At 26.3% G+C, this 21,541-nt stretch overlaps 3 protein-coding genes across 3 annotated transcripts; 2 read left to right on the top strand and 1 right to left on the bottom strand.

The window, feature by feature from the left end:
• The first annotated feature begins 1,179 nt into the window (after positions 1–1,179).
• Positions 1,180–13,748, top strand: LOC128956231 (adenylate cyclase type 3-like). Its single transcript, XM_054301922.1, has 13 exons — positions 1,180–2,264; positions 2,672–2,902; positions 3,451–3,737; positions 7,632–8,183; positions 8,813–8,900; positions 9,318–9,434; positions 9,739–10,131; positions 10,329–10,487; positions 10,646–11,015; positions 11,198–11,258; positions 11,454–11,483; positions 12,181–12,214; positions 13,135–13,748. Exons 1-13 carry the CDS (start codon positions 1,314–1,316, stop codon positions 13,267–13,269), a joined length of 3,408 nt encoding a protein of 1,135 aa, XP_054157897.1. The 5' UTR covers positions 1,180–1,313; the 3' UTR covers positions 13,270–13,748.
• Positions 13,749–16,423: 2,675 nt separating this feature from the next.
• On the top strand, positions 16,424–17,370 carry LOC128955359 (mediator of RNA polymerase II transcription subunit 30-like). Its single transcript, XM_054301024.1, has one exon. The coding sequence runs from the start codon at positions 16,596–16,598 to the stop codon at positions 17,175–17,177; it is 582 nt and encodes a 193-aa protein (XP_054156999.1). The 5' UTR covers positions 16,424–16,595; the 3' UTR covers positions 17,178–17,370.
• Positions 17,371–17,420: 50 nt separating this feature from the next.
• On the bottom strand, positions 17,421–19,626 carry LOC128954974 (proton-coupled zinc antiporter SLC30A2-like). Its single transcript, XM_054300597.1, has 6 exons — positions 19,584–19,626; positions 18,817–19,401; positions 18,560–18,734; positions 18,264–18,447; positions 17,747–17,881; positions 17,421–17,621 (listed from the first exon to the last, which is right to left on the bottom strand). Exons 1-6 carry the CDS (start codon positions 19,619–19,621, stop codon positions 17,476–17,478), a joined length of 1,263 nt encoding a protein of 420 aa, XP_054156572.1. The 5' UTR covers positions 19,622–19,626; the 3' UTR covers positions 17,421–17,475.
• Positions 19,627–21,541: the final 1,915 nt, after the last annotated feature.

Below are 21,541 nucleotides of genomic sequence, written 5' to 3'. Positions count from 1 at the left end.
ACCATATATATACTATATACTGTATATATATATATATAATATTTTCTAAAAGTTATTTTTTAATAATTATATAAACAAACTGTCTCCGATATGTAATGATATGTATAAATTTAATTATATATTTTAAATGCCTGTTATCACACACACACGATAGTCAATTAATTAAAGCGATTTTTTGATAAAAATTTTAAACATATCGTTCAGCAAATAGTTTTTCGCCGACAAATAAAATAATTAAATTAAATTTATATGTTCTCTCTCTCTCTCTCTCTCTCTCTCTCTCTCTCTCTTATTGTTGTTGATGTGCTGCTACTAATAGACGAAATTGCCATTAGAGAGAAATATAATATTTGTACTGGTGATATATGATACAGCAATAATATAATTTATATAGTTGTTTGAAAAAATGTCAAAACTATAGATGATGTTGTTATAAATTGCTACTATATATATATATATATATATATATATATATATATATATATAAATTTATATATTGTATATACGGTATATATAATATACCATATACAATAGATACACATTTTTCAGGATATAATTAAATTAACCCAGTTAGAAAAATTATATAGTGTTATACTATGTGTATGTGTGTGTGTTTTGTAGTCTATATTGGCTCTCATGTAAGTGAAAAATGTGAACCCATAGTGTATATTATATAATATATATATATATACCTATTATAATTGAATTGAATTGATGTCTATGTATGTATGTATGTATGTGTGTTTACTTTGCGCAATTGACAAACGCCCAAAACAATATTGTTTTAATATTATAATCAATAATTGTGTTACAATATATAGATATATACGATATATATAGTCTAATTCAGAATATTCTATACATTTTCATAATATATGTATATATTTTTCTGTATAGAATTTTATGATTATATAATATTCTGTATGCATTACAAATGCGGCAAATGATTTGCATTGCAGTTATATTTATATATATATACAATAGATATATATATTAAATACAACAAAGTAAACAATAATTTGAACATTAAAATCCTTAATGTTTGTATCAATTTAGGATATATAAAAAAAATTATATTTATTTGAGCTATTTTTTCGGTACATTGAATGTAATTTATTTTATATCTCAGAAAATGTTTTATTGATATAAAATTGATTAGATTTTTGTGTTATTTGACAGAAATTGTTGGCATAACACACACATACAGTCAAACTAGAAATACTATAAAATAAATATATTTATCAAACATAGAAAAAATATGGATTGAAATCGATAATAAAGTTTTTTAAATAAAACAAAACAACACAACAAAAATGACAAAACGGACTATTGGTAGTAATGGTGTAAAAGAGTTGACCGCAATTGATGGCCAACAACAACCATACAGTGATGACCATAATGTCGACGACCAAGACATGGACGACAACGACATGGACGACAATGAACAGCTAAAGCCGATCAACGGTGACAACAATAATGCAGCCAAAAATCGGTTTAGGCCTCGAGTAAAACGCCAGTCACTGCTATTGAAAAGAGGTGACACCGAACTGAGTATCGATCACTCGGGTGTCCAACGATTTCTACCGAAGTGTATGCACTTTGCTTTTGCCGATAGAGACGCCGAACATCTATACCGTGAATACTATGAAAATGAAAAACGAAGTGACTTTAATACCCTAATAGTGATCGTCTTATTTGTTAATGTAGTACTGTTCCTATTGTACTCACTGTCCTATTCATCCCGACATTTACCTCAGATGGCTGTACTATTCGTAACATTTGCTTTGACATTGATATCATTAGTGCTATGCCTTCAGCGAAATAGTCGCAAATCGTCGCCAATGGCCACTAGATTGTGGACAACAATACCATTTGTAGTCTGGACGGTACAAATGGCTCAGATATTCTGTGATGCCTGGATGTTTCCCATACCCGCCCAACCCACCGATTCATTAGCTTTGATACTATTGTATACCTACTCATGCTATGTTATACTACCGTTACGGCTGGGCATATGCAGTACATTAGCAGTAACGATGGCGTTGATACACTTCGTGTTGATTACTTGTGTCAGCGGCAGCGGTAGTCACCGACAAGATCTGTTTGGCCATCAGTTGGCCGCCAATCTCATTATATTTACCGGTACTAATCTATTGGGTACAATGTCTTTCTTTTTCTATGAAAGACAACAGCGAAGAGCCTTTCTGGAGACTCGTCAGAGCCTTGAAGTCAAGTTAGTACTCGAAGAGGAATCGCAGGAACAGGTATGACGACATCCATCAGATATATATATATTTATATATATATTATATTTTTAGATTATTACTGTATTTATTGCTTAAAATATATACTCATATCTATATTTTTTTATCTTTGCTTATATTAATATATGATATATATATACAGTATATGTTTATAATTAGTAATTTTATTAATTACACCATTATTTGTAGTTTTATATAATCTCTATATATATATATATATATATATATATATATATATATAGAAATATTATCTCTTTTTTTTTCTCTCTCTATAATTAGTTTTAGGTTTTTAAAAAATAATATTTTAGTAATTATTAAATTTAAATTAAGTTTCTGTGTCATTGCAATAATATTTTAAAATTTGATATTTTTGAATATTTATTATTTCCAAAATAATTTATTTTTAGGAGCGCTTATTGCTGTCGGTACTGCCCAAACATGTGGCCGCAGAGATACGCCAAGATCTCGGCGCTGTAGTCGAGGGACAGTTCCATAAGATCTATATGAGCCGTCACGAGAATGTTAGCATTTTATTTGCTGATATCGTCGGTTTCACTGCCATATCATCGACATGTCCGGCACCAGAGCTCGTCAGGACTCTTAATGAACTATTTGCCAGATTTGATAAATTATCGGATGTAAGTCTCTCTTTCTCTCTTTTCATCCCCTTTACATCCCTATCCAACAATATAGTAATTTGATGCTATATTTATAATGTAACGAAATTTGAATATAATAGAAATTTGTTATAATAATATTATTAGTTGTTTATTTTTGCAACAAATTAATTGAATTTTTTCCTATGAAATGCCTCAGTATTTATCATTTTTACCGCTAATACCAGTGTTAGTGTAGATATATATATATATATATATATATATATAAGTACAGTACTTATATTATACAGTATAATAAAATGGTTTTATACCAGAATGTAGACCTCATTAAATGCTTGTTATAATTGGCTCCGACTGTGAGCCTCTCACTCCTATTAAAATTATTCCGTAATTTTTTTCTGGCATTTCATTACAATTTAATTATCTTATATTTAGCTTTATATAAATGCGATACTTTCATACAATTTTTCTTATATATAAAGAGTATACAGACTTTTAATGTTATAATTAAAAGTTTAATATATACTGTATATGTATATAAATTATTTTCGTTGCGATATAATTATCAGAAATATCATCAGTTGAGGATCAAAATCTTGGGCGACTGTTATTACTGTATAAGTGGCGCTCCGGAGGAACGATCAGATCATGCAGTACTGTGCGTTCATATGGGCCTATCGATGGTCGACGCCATCCGATCGGTTCGGGAGCAGACAAAATCGCCGGTCGACATGCGAGTGGGCGTCCACACGGGCGGCGTATTGGCCGGTGTGTTGGGCCAACGCCAGTGGCAGTTTGATGTCTACAGTCGCGATGTCGAGTTAGCCAATAAAATGGAGAGTGGCGGTTTGCCCGGGTAGGTTTTATTTTAAAATAAAAAAATTATTTTATTTATTTTAAATTAGTTACATATAATTTACATATAAAACAGATCTACTTAGATATACAGTATATATATTAATATATATATATATATATATATATACATTATCGTAATGTATGCCTAAATTACAACTACAAAAAAAAATTAATTTTCTTTTATTTTTTAAAAAAAGAGTTTATATTTAATTTAACTTTTATTTGTCTGAGTGTGTGTGATATCAACTTTTTTTTATATTATATTTTATTTTTAGAACATTAGGTTTTTTTTAGTATTATTATTATTTAACTCATATCGTATATAAATTTTATATATAAACTTTGTATATATATATATATATATACTGTATATGAAAGACAGTAATGGTTTCAACAACAAAAAACGATATAAATTTAAGAAAAATCAGACTCAGAGGCAATAAAAATAACGGTAAAGAAAAACGGTCGGTGCAATCAATATTGTTGTTGTTGTAGTAGTTATATATACATATAAATTGAATGCCAAAGTTATCTATAAAAAACGGAGGCGATCTTTGAGTTATGAAGTTTAATACGATAAAAACGATATATACAGTATATATATATATATATATATTTAAGGTAATGTCTATTGAATAATAACTCAGACATAGACATAGATAACCCATAATAATCTATACTAAAAATATAACCATAGAATTTTAAGTTAGAATTTATGCTAAAAATTTATGAATTATGTATATATATATATATATATATTTATATATATGATATTCTGTATATATATATATTTAGTATACATTTAAATACAATGTATCTCTGTGTGTGTGTGTGTGTGTGTGACCTAAAAAAAGTTAATTTTTTTAACTTATAATTTTTACAAGAATTGCTGATGATTTGCAGTGAATTTTATATGAAATGTTAGGCAAAAAAACTCTTTGTATTTTTTGTGATATATATACTGAATTATTTTTTTTTGGTTAGATATACAGAATATATCTTCAATTTTTTGTGTGTTGTGCTCTGATTCTGCAAAATAGATAGTCTTTTTTTGATATTGAAGACTTAAAGAATACTAAAGAGTGAGTGAGTGAGTGAGTGAGTGAGTGAGAGAGAGAGAGAGAGAGAGAGAGAGAGAGAGAGAGAAAGAAAGAAATTGAGAGGAAATAGTATTAAAAGCTTTTTTCATGAATTTTTATCTACAAAAAAATACTTGTGTTTATTAATAGCATTTAGCGTTTTGCGTTCAAGAATTTATTCATATATATATTTTTAACATATTTTCTTTTTTTTGAATTAAAATTACAGTATATTTATATTCGTTGAGAAAATTTGCAATCATAAAGAAAATATATAAAAGTTAGTGGAAATAAAAAAATGCTTGAGTGAAATATAAATATTACTAAATCTCTCTCTCTCTCTCTCTCTCTCTCTCTCTCTCACTTTCTTTCTTACTCACCCACTCACTCACTCTCGCCCCTTAGTGTCTCATAAAAAATAGTAGATTTATAAACAATATTTTAAACGATAAATTGATGCCATTAATAGTTTAGACACTGGATTTATTTAATGCCTGTATACACAGTGTGTTTATCTATATCTGTATATATATATATACCGTATATACTGTTATACTCATAGACTACCATTAGTATTACACATATTGTATATATATTATACAATTTATACGTAACTTACATATAATACTAGTATATAATAATAGTATATACCCACATATATCGTATATAAATGTATATACTGTATAAAAAATATATAATATATGTTTTGCTATTTATTTGCAACCATTCATTTGTTATATCTTATTTGCGTCAAGATTTATATAGACTTTTAATACTAATTTATATTAATATCAGGGTTAAGTAAGGGGGGGGGGGGGGTAAGGCCAAAATACCCCCCCCCCCCCCCCCCCCCCTAAGATCGAGAAATTGGGATTTTACCCCCCCAGACTTTTTGACCAAATTGAAAAAATTGTCGCTTAAAAACGAGGAGAAATGACCCCCCCCCCTAAAATTTCGGCGCCGAAGGCGCCGAAAATTTTTTTGAAATTTATAAAAATTTTAATTTTAGTTGATACTATTTTAGTAAGTGTTTTTATGTTTATAATATTTATAAAAATCTAATTATTGATTAAAAATAGTTAAAATAACGTTAAAAGTCATCAAAAAATAACATTATTTTAATTAAAATAAACTAAAAAATTAAAAATTACCTATTTGTTGAAAAGAGTAATCATATTACAATTTAAATATAAGTTTAAGAAGTTAATAAAACAATAAATACTTATGTTTTTATTAATAATTTTTAAATTTTAAATAAAAAATTTAAAAATATTTTCAATTTTGTACTTAATATAATTAAACTTTAACGAAATTTGAGTTAAATAAGTAGTATTCAGTCAGTATTTGTATAAAAATAAAAATATATAACAAACTATAAACATTAAGTATTGTTTAAAAAATTAATTATGTTAAAAGTTAAAAATTATTAAAATACTAAAAATAACTCATAGTGTATCATTAATGCTTTTATCAACTATTTTTAAATCTTAAATACATTATTTTATTTTTTTTGTTAAAATTTAAGTTTTTATTAATTTTAAAAAATTTTTTTAAAAAATATTTATTTTTTGTTAAAATTTAAATTTTTGTTAATTTTTAAGTTTTTTAAGTTTTTTTTTATATTTTTGGAAATTTTACCTATTTTCCCGGGAATTTATACGGGAACTTGTGGGAATTTTATTGAATTTACATGGGAATATTCGGGAACTTAAGGAATTTTTAGGGAATTTTCTCTAGACCCCCCCCCCCCCTGATTTTGGATTTTTGAAAAAATTGCCGTTTAAAAATGCAATAAAAATCTTACCCCACCCAATACCCCCCCCAAGATTTTTTGAGAATTTTGTAAATTTTACCCCGGTCTACCCCCCCCTAAAATCCAAAACCTTGCTTAACCCTGATTAATATATATATATAAATGTATGGATATTACGTAAATATATATTCATGACATGAATTAAATTGTCTCTCTCTTTCTCTCTATTATTATTATTTTTTGTCTATTTATTCATATTTATTAATACAAAGCTCCACTCATACTGTGATTTGCATAACTTTTATTTAGTGTTAGAAAAATAAAACTTAAAGATTTTTTTGTTCAAATATTTAATGACATATTTTTACCTTTTATTTGCACACAAAAGATCACCGAAAGAGAAAAAAATTGTTTGACTCTCTCTCTCTCTCTCTCTCTCTCTCTCTCTCTCTCTCTCTCTCACTCTCTCTCACACACACACACACTCACTCACTCACTCACTCACTCACTCACTCACTCACTCACTCACTCACTCACTCACTCACTCACTCACACACACACTTACTATCATTTTGTCACTCACTCTTTGGTTTATATATACTGTATTTATTTGCGAATCTATTAAATGTTAAGAGAAAATTGAATCTTATGTTAATAATGGCAAACCTTTGTTACCATTTAAATGGATAATACGATTCAATACTAACCCACAATATAACAGAATATAAATCTCCTTTTCTTTATTTACACAATAATAAACTGTACTATAGTTCAACCAATTGGGAAATTTTCCCGGAAAAAGTTGAAAATTAATTAATTAGTTAAAAGAATTTTGTTATTTTTGCAATTAATTAATTAATTTTTTGGTTTAAAAGTGAAAAATGGATTTTTATTAATAAAATCTAAACATAACATCTAATTACTACTGTATGTGTGTTTGTATGTAATTTTTGTTGTTGTATATAATATATTAAATGTCATCTTAATTGATGATATACTGTACACTATTTGTGATGTATTTTATAAATATATAATTTTTTTTGGTGATATATTATTACAGGAGAGTTCACATATCAGAAAAGACATTAAGTTTTTTGAACGGCGAGTTTGAAGTGGAAGACGGCGACGGCGCCTCCCGTGACGAGAACCTTCGTATGGCCGCAATTAAGACCTATTTAATTGTTCGGGTCATCAAACCATATCCTGAAGGAACGTTAGATATGGTTCAACCTGTCAGTACAGTCGCCGCCGTCGACAACAATATCGACGACCCGACATCAACTGACGAGTCGACCAAATTGCGGCAAAAATCGTACGACAGTGCGGCAGCTGTTGCGGTGGCGGCAGCGGCGGCGGCATCGACGACCATCAACTATTTGGACGAAGTAAAAGATCCCGAAGAATATAAGCGACGTCTCTATCAAGAGTTGTTGAGCCGAGACGGAGACAAGAATGTCTCTGAACACACCCAAACATTTTCATTGCACTTCAAAGACGACAACTTTGAGCACCAGTACCGCAACAGTCGTGATATAACCAGTTGTGTGTCATTAGTAGGCCTTCCGTTGACATTGTTTTGCTATTTGATAGCTTACTTACTCGTCGGCGCCCCGTAAGTGATACATCGGGTTTATATAATCAAAATATTGTATTTTATATTATATTTCATTATTATTTAGTATTAGTATTATTATTCTCTATTAAATATTTACATTTACTTAAGTTTCTCTAACTATACAAATAATTACTGTTTTCTCTCTCTCTCTTTCTCTAGTCTTTTTTAGTTTAGTTTTGCAGCTATCGATAATATAGTATCATATAATTGCAAATTAATATTAATTAGCAAATATTAACAAACATAACACTAATATAATATATAATATATATATATATATATAAAACACTATTTTATTATTTCAAGGGATAAGTAATTATTGATTAATTTTATTTATATATCAAATATAATTAGCTGCTAAAGCTATTTAGCAATAATAAAACATAAATACAGTATATATATACAGTATATGTTTTATACATGTATGACATAATGTAATATAATATAATTTATATAAATATTTTATTTATTAAACAGTAATCATTTTTTGTGTGTAAAATTTTGTGTTAAAAATAGTGTTTTAATTTTTACTAAATATTATCCTTTTTTAAAAAAGAAAACCCGTTAAACTAATTTATTTATCATAAACTTATTTTAATGTTTATATAATTTATATATATTTTTAGGCGATTATCGACTTATTTGGTATTATTTTTATGCGTAACTCTATTGATAGCCAAAGCTGTCGTTTGCACGGCTCCTATAATATGCAATGTAAGTGTAAATATTATATATAAATAATCATTAATTTTAGTTCAAATAGTTATATATATATATATAAATAATATAAATTTCTCTCTCTCTCTCTCTCTCTCTCTCTCTCTCTCTCTCTCTCAAGTATACCCGAGCTATAATAATATTATTAATGGCCAAAAATTTTTATATTATGCACACATTAATGCCATACTCTAAATGCTATGGTGTTTATCACAGACATGTTTTGTTGTTGTGTTTGAGAAAATAGTGTTGTTTTCAAGAGAGAGAGAAAAAAAAGTATTAATATATTATATCATTTATATAAATAAATATGTGATTATATTTTATATGTATTAGTATTATATATATATATTAATATTAATATTATTTTATTATTAATAATAATAATAATTCAAATCCCCACAAATGGTTTAGTCATTTCCAAAGCCAATCGCAACGCTGTCACAAGCAGTCCAAGAGAAGGCATGGATCAGATTAGTGATAGCCGGCAGTATGATTATCATATGGATTACGGCCCACATTCTCGTCAATGTAAGTAATGATTTTGTTTTATTTTATTACTTTTGTTTATTTTTCTTTTTTTTAACCACTTATTATAATAAAATGAAAAGTTTTTATATATCATTTATATTGCATATAAACTAAAACGTTATAGACTTTAACGATTGATGACTTTTAACAGACTCTCTCTCTAACTATTTTCTCACTAATTCTAGTGTTATGTCTATTGAATGATTATTTGTCTCTCTCTCTCTCTCTCTTTCACTCACTTTCTTTCTCTCTCTTACTCTCTCTCCTCTCAACTCTTTTTTTTGTCTCTCTATTTCTTCTGCAGGTATTCTATCAAAAGGATTCACTGACTGAACAAAACATTAATCGATCGATACATACACTACTATCCAAACAACCAGAACAGCCCTCAGAAACAGTTGAAGCGCTCGGCAACGGCTACGATGACTATCCATTGCCACACTTTCTCTGCTATTTTAGTATTTTAGGCCAATTAGGTGTGACAGCTCTAACCAGAATCAGCTATTTGGTCAAAATGTTTATAATCATTGCTCTAGTCATAGCCCAGTGCTGTCTAAACGTTTTTAAATTAGACCTATCGTTCAAAATGTATGATAGGATAACATATGACAATAGAAAATACTTTTTAGGCCACGAATACTATCTTTCAATTATCATAACAACTATTGCCATCGCTTTATTTATAATCAATAGACAGGTTTGTTTGATTGTCGTTTATATATTTATATATACTGTATATCTATTTTTCTCATTAAAATGTCACACAAAATTTCAAAGACAAACACAACATTTTTGAAAATACTTGTCTGTATATACTGTATGTGTGTTGTGTTTGTCTGTCTAATGCAAACATAAAATCAAATTAAATGTCAAATACTTATTTGATTTGCAAAGTTTGAACTCATGTCTCGGCGACTATTCCTCTGGCAAAAGGATGTCGAAGAGCAAAAGGAAAAGGTGGCTGACATGAGACGCAAAAACGAGGCACTGGTCTATAATATACTACCTCCTCATGTGGCCATCCATTTCCTGGGCAAACGCAAAAATGATGAGGTATTTCAATCAGAAACAAATTGAATGAATGAATAAATGAATGATTAAATAAACACTTGAATAATGCCTAAACAAATAGCAGACTAATTAAAAATCTGGAGAGAGAATGCACTTAAAAATCACTTTTTCATATCATTATTATTATTATTATTTTATAGGAATTGTATTCAAAAAGTTACGATTCTGTGGGCATATTGTTTGCCTCAATGCCTAACTTTGCCGACTTCTATACTGAAGAATCAGTCAATAATCAGGGCTTAGAGTGTATACGGTTTCTAAATGAAGTGATATCCGATTACGACGCCCTACTCGATCAAACCCGGTTCGCTAATATCATCAAAATTAAGACGATTAGCGCCACATATATGGCGGCCAGTGGTATCAATAGTGAAGAATCATTACCAGCCAATGCTAGCTTTAAGGAGCGATGGTCTCATTTGGCACAACTAACTGAGTTTGCATTGACTTTAAAGGATACGCTTAATATGATTAATAAAGAAAGTTTCAACAATTTTGTCTTAAGAATGGGTATAAAAAACATTTAATCATTTAATCATTATTTAATCATTACTATCGAGTTATTTCATACATTTTTTGTTGTTGTTTAAGATAACATTTTAATTATAACAAATAGTTTTATTTTTGTTAAAAACTATACTACCATTTACTTGTGTTTTTTTGTTTGATTATCTCCAACTAAATATAAATAGGCATAAATCATGGACCCATCACTGCGGGAGTTATCGGCGCTCGTAAGCCACACTATGATATGTAAGTTATCTATTAGTCTCTCTTTCTCTCTCTCTCTCTCTCTCTCTCTCTTGCTTTTGAACTCCCATTTCCCATACGTTAACACCACTCCAAACTAAACGCGCCTTAAATTACTTATCGATTATTAATTTATTTTTACTATATATATATCAATATATTACATATACAATATATATATTTAATGTACTCTTTTAGGTGGGGAAACTCGGTAAACGTTGCGTCCAGGTTTGTCTTGTATTTTGTTATTTATTATTATTTTATATATATATATATATCTATTAGAAAATAACCTTGGTATAATAGATAAAAATGATAATGTCTTTTTATTATTTTATTTTTGGGTATTGGTAATTATTCTAGAAAATTTGCAGACATTAAAGTTAATTACACGCATTTTTCATTTAGCTGTATTCATGTAAAAGTATTATTGTAGTATATGTTTGCCATTTAACCCATTATCTAATGATGATATTTAAGGGCCCCATTTGAAAGCAGTGTACTGTTAATAATAGTCATGAATTTTATTTTTCTAACCTATAGTTTAGACTTAAACTATGACATTACAACTATTATCTCTCACTATATATATATAATATATATTTTTGTAGATTCCTTATATTATTGACAATACAATACATTTTATTATTAGTAGTATTATTGTCAGTTATCGTCAACTTATTAATAATATATATTATAATATTAATATTATTATAGGCTTAAGTTTTATCTAAATAATTTATACTATAGTTTTTAATTATAATTTGTGTCTATGTGTGTGTGTGTGTGTTGATTGTGAAACAAATTTTTTTGATTAGTATAATGTAAATAATATATAAATAGTATGGCTCACTAATGCATTATTAATTATAACTTTATATATATATATATATATATATTGTATATTTTATTTTATATATCATAGGATGGAGAGTACAGGAAAAGCTGGTAGTATTCAAGTAAGTGTTAATTTAATATTTATTTTTTGATTTTTTGACAGCACTTGTCATCACACTTGTGGTTGACATCAATTCATACGAGAATATTCTTGAACTTAAATTCTATAAGTTTAAGTAAAACGAGTTTATAAGTCTAAAAAAACTTTTTCATAATATTATTATTAATATTAATAGTAGTGGTGGTAGTAGTAGTAGTAGTCGTATGCTAATTAGCAAACTATATCATACATTACTAATTAAATTATAAACAAATTCATTAAAATATGTTTACTAATATAACTTTAATTTAAATTATATTTATTTTACAAATAAAATAAATTATTTTACTCTACGTGTATGTATTAATAAAAATGTATAATTATAATTATGCAGTATTATATATAATTTATTAACTATTGTACAGTAAATATATATATATATATATTGAAATGATATAATAGATATAAAATTTGTTATTATACATTATATAGAGTCTATAATTTATAAGTAACATTATTATTATTATAGCAAGTAATTTATAGTAATTGAAATTTATGGTCATAAAATAAATAGGCGACTCATTAATGATCAATACATTCAATACAATAATTTAGATGTTTTTTTGTTGTTTGGTATCACTGCTCTATCCGTGAAAATTGTAGCCATTTTTATAGCTCAGAGAGAGAGAGAGAGAGAGAGAGAGAGAGAGAGAAAAATAGCTGTAAATAAAATATTAAATATATTTTTTTCAATAAATATAAAGTACAGATAATAAATTGTTGTTATAATTTTTAATGGATTTTTAATGTATGCTTTTCCACATATAAACTAAACTCTTAACACTAATGTAAACACAAAATATATATTTTTTAAAAATTATTGTTATGTTTGGATAATATGGTATTAATTTTTGTTTGTCTATCGTTTAATTTGATGGCCAGGTAGTCGAAGAGACAGCCCATATACTCGAAGAGTTTGGCTATACGTTTGAACAGAGAGGTCTGGTGACTGTTAAAGGAAAGGGTCAATTGAAAACATTTTACTTAAAATCGTCGCCAAACAGAAGGGATTCCTAATATTATATATAATTTAATGGAGTCGTTGACTAAAAAATATAATTTTTGTTTTTTGTTGTTGGATTCATTTGGTGATATATATATATATGATGTGTAATGCCATTGATTTATTAAATCAATTTACTAATTAACTGATTTATTTTGATCACTTCTACTACTACTACTACTACTACTACAACCTAACCACTCCAGTAGTAATAGTAGAGAAATAAAAGTCAAGTGATTTAATTATATACGAGTCTTGCAAACGAAAATCCTCTTTAGATCACTATCTCTCTCTCTCTCTCTCTCTCTCTCTCTCTCTCTCTCTCTCTCTTTCTTTCTTTCTTTCTTTCTTTCTGATCCGTGGATTAAAAACACAAAAATGTTTTCAATGAAATAAAAACAGCAAAAAATAAAAAAAGTCTCATTTTTGATGATCTCTTTTTTGTCTCTCTCTCTCTCTCTCTCTCTCTCTCTCTCTCTCTCTCTCTTCTTTATTAGACTTTTTTTTTGTTTTTTATTATTAAATAAGATTTTTTAATATTTTAGTGAATTTAAATGGGTTTTTTATAATTAAATAATATTAATAATAATTACGGCAAACAACAAATTATGATAATTACAACATTAATACTAATAATAATTTTATTAATGGAGACAATTTATAAGGATGATGATGTTGATGATAACGTTATTAAAAGTATAATAAATTTTAGACATAATTATATCATATTATAAAAAAATTAAAATATTAAAACAACAAAAAATTTATATATGAAATCTAATATAGAAATTCCTCAATCAATGAAAATCTAATATATAATTAAATTGTTAAATAAATTCTAAGTTTATTTCCTGCCAAACAATACACGTAAATAAATACCATAAATACCACCAAATCATTGTAATTAATATTTATTATATCTCATTATTTATAAATAATATAAATATATATGATTTTACTGATGATATTATATATATATATTAAAAAACATTGCATTTTTATTTTGCAAAATGCACACATCATTTCAAATCATGCATATTATCACTTATATATTATTGTTATTTTAATTGATTATTATATTATATATAATATGTTAAAATTGATATTTTATATTTATTGATATAAATTATATATATTTATCAAAGAGAATTTTATTATTTAATAATGTTATTTTAAAAAATTGATATTTTAATTGTATAAATTTATTGAATATTTAGTAAAATTTAAATAATAATATTAAATAAATAAATACCAATTGTTAAGGTGTTTTAAATAAATTGTTTAGCAATTATTATAAATAATTTTTTTTATAAAAATAATATTGTATAACAACTAACAACACTATTTGCCTATTTGTTAATTTAAGCAAATATTTAAATACATTATAATTATTAAAATATTGTAAATTATTTTTATGCCATAATTTATAGTTATAATGAATTAATAATTAATAAATTATAATAATAATTTAAGAAATTTGTTAATAACTCATAAACTTAATGATTATTACGTATGTGTGTGAGTGTATGTGTGTGAGTGTATGTGTGTGTGTGTGTGTGTGTGTGTGTGTGTGTGTGTGTGTGTGTGTGTGTGTGTGTGTGTGTGTGTGTGTGTGTGTGTGTGTGTGTGTGTGTGTGTGTGTGTGTGTGTTAGTGATTGAATACAAAGTGATTACAATAAATGGAGCAAAACTTTTTATAACTAATTTATATGTATATATCATATGATTGACTCATTTATTTCGATGACAATACATACATACCAATCAAGAGAGTAATTTATATTAAATATTTATAATTATAACTATAAAAAAATTATAAATATTTATAAAGGGTATAATTATATATATATATTTTTATTACAATATTATAATTAGACAATTACTTATTCTAACAATTTATTTATTTTAAATAAAATAAATTAATTCAAAATAAATTAATTTCTAGTCGTTTTTATTTATTTTTTTTTTAAATAATTATATTATTAAAAATCAATTAAATATCAACAAAAAATTATTATTATCATCATTATTAGAAAAATAATAAATGTATTCAAAAAATTATTTATTATTTTAAACCACATTTAACAAGTATTAACCCGTTTGAAAGTTTCTCGTAATATAATATCAAACCAATGACAGCCATTATCCAGCAATAAATCGGGATTTCATTTATTATTACATATGAATGAATGGTTATTATTATTATTATTATATATATGACTCATATATATATATATATATATATATATATATATATATATATATATATATATATATATATATATATATATATATAACATTATATTTATTTATAAGGATATGATTAGTTAAATAAGTAAAAAGTCACACATAACATTAATATTATAAATAATAATAATAATAATAATAATAATAATAATAATAATAATATACATAAAAATTTATACATGTATTTAATATTATACGCTGCATTAAATTACAGTACTATTAATATATTAAAAAAATTGTATTATATTTTCTGTATTGCATTTGTGCCGCAATAAAAAAAATAATATGAATAGTAATAATGAAATACACATTAAATTAGCCAAATACTCAATTTTATAACTATAATGATAATAATGCTAAAAATAAATTTTAATATATATATATATCCTATATTTATATTAATAATATTTTTTTAAATGATTGTCAATAATTTTATATATATTTATAATATAATATAATTTATATATTAATAATATATATAGTTTTATATAATGTATATACATATTATATATATAATTGTACATTAATTTGAATAATAATAATTATTTTTAAAAATTTATTTGAACTAGGTTACAATTATAAAATTACAATTTACAATTAAAAGTACAATTACTGTATTAAATAGATATTTTTAATATATATATATATATATATATTTAAAAAATATCTATTTAATACAATAATTTGTATATTTAAAAAAAATTAAATAAATAAATAATTTATTTTGTAAACCAATTTTGCACTTTTAATATATCATAATATCATAAAATAATAGGACAGCTCATATTGGTGTTTGATTATTGCAATTATTATTATTATTATTACATAAATATTAATAATATTTTTCACAATTACCGGTACTTTAAGTATATATTAAGTTATACTGACATCTAATGAGTGATAAAAGCGAATCAAAAAAATATATAAAAATATAAAACAATTTTCAAAAACAAAACAAACAAATCGTTAGATTAGATGATGAAGTGGTCGCTGAAGACTTGGTCTATCAAGTGATCAACAATTCAGTTCCCAAAAGAGTTCATACGTCTTGTTATTATCCATCCGATTGATTGACAGACCGATAGACAAACAATGGCCGACGCATTGAACCAATTGGTAGCGCCGACCGGTCAGCCATCGATGACCGGCGGCCCTCCGTCACAGCCATCGCCGCCGGCGGCCCCGAACATAGCCCTAGTTTGTCGATTGGGCGACGAAACCGTACAGGAAATTGTGGCCAAAACTGGCGAACTGTTTCAAGCGTTGCGGGCAATGCCGCCGCCGAGTGGACCGCAACAGCAGCTGATCAACGCTCAGGAACGACAGGTCCGGACCAAAGAACTGCTGAAGACTATCGAGTTTTTCTTTAAACGATTGAGAAAATCGTACGAAAAGTGTAACGAATGTTTGTCGGCCATGGATTTCATACAAATCGAATCCGTAGTACCGATGAAAGCCGACGGCCAGGACTGTGGTGGACACGGAAACATCAACAACAGCAACAAACTGGACGATAAAAAACAATCAAATCCTAAAGCCAAACAACTGGAGACCGAACACCAGGATCTGGTGGATCTGTTATTGTTGAAGAATAGGCAAATCAAAGAGATTATCGATAATCTTCGGGCAATTGTCTGGGAAATCAATACAATGCTTGCAATGAGACGGCCGTAATGTTTGTGGTGACCGATGAGGAAGACAATGAAGAGTTTACTGAATCATTGCTGTTGTTGTTGTTGTAATCAATCAATTGATCTAACATTTTATATACACATCACTATACAGTATTGTAAACTGTATATCATATAAATTAATTTATATATAAGTTTATATCACATTTTATATCATATTTTATAACTTACCGGTATATAAATGAGATAACAATTAATAACTGACAAAATTGTGGTTAAATTAAAGTTTTTTTTTTAATTATAATTATTTTTTTTTATATATATACTGTATAATTACTGTCTTAACATTGAGGTGTTTGGCACTGTTGACAATCGCTCATCTCTTCCCGGTATTCCTCCACTTGAATGGTCAGCTCATAGATACTAAATTGTTTCCTAATCTGTTGCGATGCCATACTTAAGATTTTTGTCGGATTTTGACCCTTGGCTATCAAATTTTATTTTCAAGATAATTGACATCAATTCAAGTTTTTATGTGTGTTTAATGGGAGAGGGGGTGGGGTTAACCTCCTCGATATGATTGGATTATTATTATTTTGTTTGTTAACTTACCAATGGCCAGATGTGTGGACAGTGCTGTCTTATCGAGACTGAGTGACCAGATTCGCAGATTATGGACCTTAAGTACTCCGGGAATGTCGAATAGGGTTCGCTGTACTTCTAGAAAGTCGACGCCACGGGGTTTGCCTGTAATTTTTTTAGAGAAACAGTCGATTTTTTAAATAAAAATTTTTTAAGTATGAATTTCGATTACAAAGTTTTACTGATAAAATCATAAAATAATAATTTCTAATTAATAAAAGCTAAAAACTTTTATAATAATAATAATATAATATCAATAGTATTATATTGTTTAATAACTTTTTATATATATATTAATAAATATATTATATTTTCGAGTATATATATTATCACAATTGATAACAACAACACACAAAAAATAGTCAAATATGTGATAATATATATTAATAATAATAACTTCAATTATAGATACATATTAATTGGTGATTACACTAAAAACCTAACCAAACAATTACTATAATATAATTTAATACTATATATAACTTGCCTTCCATTAGGACGTTGAGGACGTCTTTAATTATATTGAATGTTGTGATCAAAACCAGTGCCGAGAATAGGAACGTACAAATCGGGTCAACGATTCCGTACTCGGGTTTGAAATATATTATCAATGCGGCCACTAATACACCCAAACTTTGAAAAAAGTCGCCGATAACGTGTATAAATGCTGCCTATAATTAATATATAAATTTATTAATGTATTTATAATACCCGATATATTAACCGTTAACAACAAACAAAAAAAACGGTTATTAAGATATTATTGTTGTTTACTAGACATACCCTAACGTTAATATTTTGGCGTTTCTTGTGACTATTCTCGACATCGTCATCATCATGTGAACCATCTTTTTCGTGGTGATGATGGTGGTCGTGGTCATCATGACTATGACCACCACCAACACCACCGTGACTATGACCGTGAGGTACGCCTCCTATTTGTAGTGAAACTCCCATTCTATAGATTGAAATAGATTATTATTATTATTATTGTCGATCAAAGAAGTTGGGATCTAATGGGGTGTTATTATATACTGTACATAATATTGACGATAACACCGATGGCGGCCGTAATAAGCATAATGTCGGCCTCGATCTCATACTCTTTGCTGATAATACGTTGGACAGCCATAAAACAGAGTATACCAGTGACCACCCAAATCATTAATACCGATGTCAGTGCACCGATAACTTCGGCCCGATGCCAGCCAAAGCTCATACGACTGCTGGCCGGACGTGTCGCCACCCATAGAGAAAACAAACTGATCATAAAACTGGCAAAATCGGTCAACAAATGTGCCGCATCAGTGGCAATGGCTAAACTGTTGGCCAATAGTCCGCCAATTACTTCGATCAGCATAAATATCAGACACAAAATGCTTGCAACGATCAGCTTTCGACGGGCGCTGCGATCGACACCGGCATCGACGCTGCTGTCCATTGAGTGACAATGTGACCAATTGACCGGTTGTTCAACAGGTATGCCATCCTTTTTGCAGCAAATCTTTTCATTGTTGCCGTGACTGCAATAAACTATAGTCCCGTCGGCACCGGTCGTTGAATTTGCTATAATACTATCGTATGAGACAACTGTCTCTTTATTATTATCTCTTAATGAACTCAATCTAAAGAAAAATAATTTTTTAAAAATTTATTATTAGTAATCAATTATTACTTATTATTTGTTTTAGTATTTTAGTATATTTAGGATTTTTAAAACAATATAATATAGAAATATAAAGTAAACAAAATTATATAAAACTTTTTAGTAACTTTTTATTCACTTATTATTATTATTATTACTTACAATTGAGTTTTTTCATTTTGTACTCCTATTGAGGTCATTTTATATCTATAAATTTATAATATTATTATTAATAAATTAGTAATTATAAATTAATTAATAAATAATTATTTAGTAGTAAACTTGAGGATTAGTTTTGGTTATTAAAAATAAAACATTTATTTGTTGGAGATTTATAGGAAAAACTCCATAATATGACTTAAATTGTTATCACAATTTCATATACATATTATTTATTATAAAAATTATAAGTAAAAATTAAGTCGAAATAATCAATACTAAAAATAATATTCACATAAATATCTTTAATTAATTAATATATACTATCGTCTAATGCAATGCACACGTCTCTCAAATTTTTAATAAGTATTTCAATTTCAACAAACAATTTGTTGTATTATTTTTATTAATATTAATATTATTAGACAATTGGTATTTATTGCACTCAGTCCTAAAAGTTTGTAATAATTTTTGCGATAAATTTATGTGAAATAAATTTATATTATTTATATGTCTGAAAATTTCTAACCATTTTTCTTTTAACTATTTTGTTTCAAAGTAAATATTTATTATTTATAATTTATTAAAATTCATATTTACTGTATATATACTGTTAGAAAATTTCATTAAACTTATCAATGTCTACAAAAAAATATGATTCTCTGTGTTATGTAACATAAAACTTATGTTATATAAAAAATATTTTTATTTGTATAAACTTTTTAATAAATTAACATGCACACATTTTATAGTATTAATTATTATTAGAATTAATATATATATATATATATATATATATATATATATATATACATTGTATATATACATTATAAATTAGATATATATATATATGTATATATATATATATTTCTTATATTGGATTCACGTAAAATGTTTTATCAAATTTTAATTTTGAGATATATTTTTATCAATTGTTTACTTTAAGTCACTATAATAATGATAGGATAATAGTGTATATTAATTGTAAATTTTTATTTAAAAAATTATGATATAACACATACATACAAAGTACAGTACAGTTATAATTAGTTTACTTATTAATAAGTTATTTAATAGTATACAGATTATAATTTATATATAATATATTTTTTATATTGGATATAATTTTAAGATTAAAATTTCAAGACATCAAGTCTATGTATTTCTTTTAATTAAAAAAACTAAAATAAAATTAGTTTCACTAATCAGAGAGAGAGAGAGAGAGAGAGAGAGAGAGAGAGAGAGAGAGAGAGAGAGAGAGAGAGAGAGAGAGAGAGAGAGAGAGAGAGAGAGAGAGAGAAAGTTATATTTGAAATGTAAATTTAGATTTAATTTTTACATATGTTTTAAATAATCACACAAATATTTATTTACAAAAATAAATTTTGTTTTAAGATTTAGTGTCATAAATCTTAATTATATAAACTATTCATTCAATAATTTATAGCCAATATATTATTATTGTATAATAAAAATTTGTATGCATAAACAAATATTAGATTTACAATATATATTATATAATTTCTATAAAAATATTATCTATAATTTTAATGTACTATACAGTAAATAATATTATTAGTTATTTATATTAGGTTTTTACTATACGTAATATTGTAATAAAAATAATCATAAAAACAAAATTCCCAGTAATTTCCATTACATACTGTTTGTCTATTTTGTTGTCTATATATTTTTTAGCCACTTTTAAAGTTCAACTTATTTTGTTGTTTAAATTTTGTTTATCATTTTGTCTGTTTATACATGTAATACCGGTTAACCAGTAAATGCAGTTAATTTTAGTGTAATTATTAAATAAAACAAAAAATAATTCATAATTAAATGGTTGAATCCCATATATGGGCTTATCTTATAAGTCACACATACTTATAATATTAAGTTTTATTTTATTTTTTATTTTTGAAAACTAAATCATTGTTTAGTTTATTTCTATACAAGTTTTT

Source organism: Oppia nitens, unplaced genomic scaffold (assembly GCF_028296485.1).
Source record: "Oppia nitens isolate AA-2021 unplaced genomic scaffold, nextdenovo-longstitch-racon4-pilon3 scaffold2_pilon_pilon_pilon, whole genome shotgun sequence".
Classification (NCBI taxonomy): Eukaryota; Metazoa; Arthropoda; class Arachnida; order Sarcoptiformes; family Oppiidae; genus Oppia; species Oppia nitens.
Note: the sequence above shows the minus strand (reverse complement) of the source record. Positions and strands in the feature narration are given on the sequence as shown.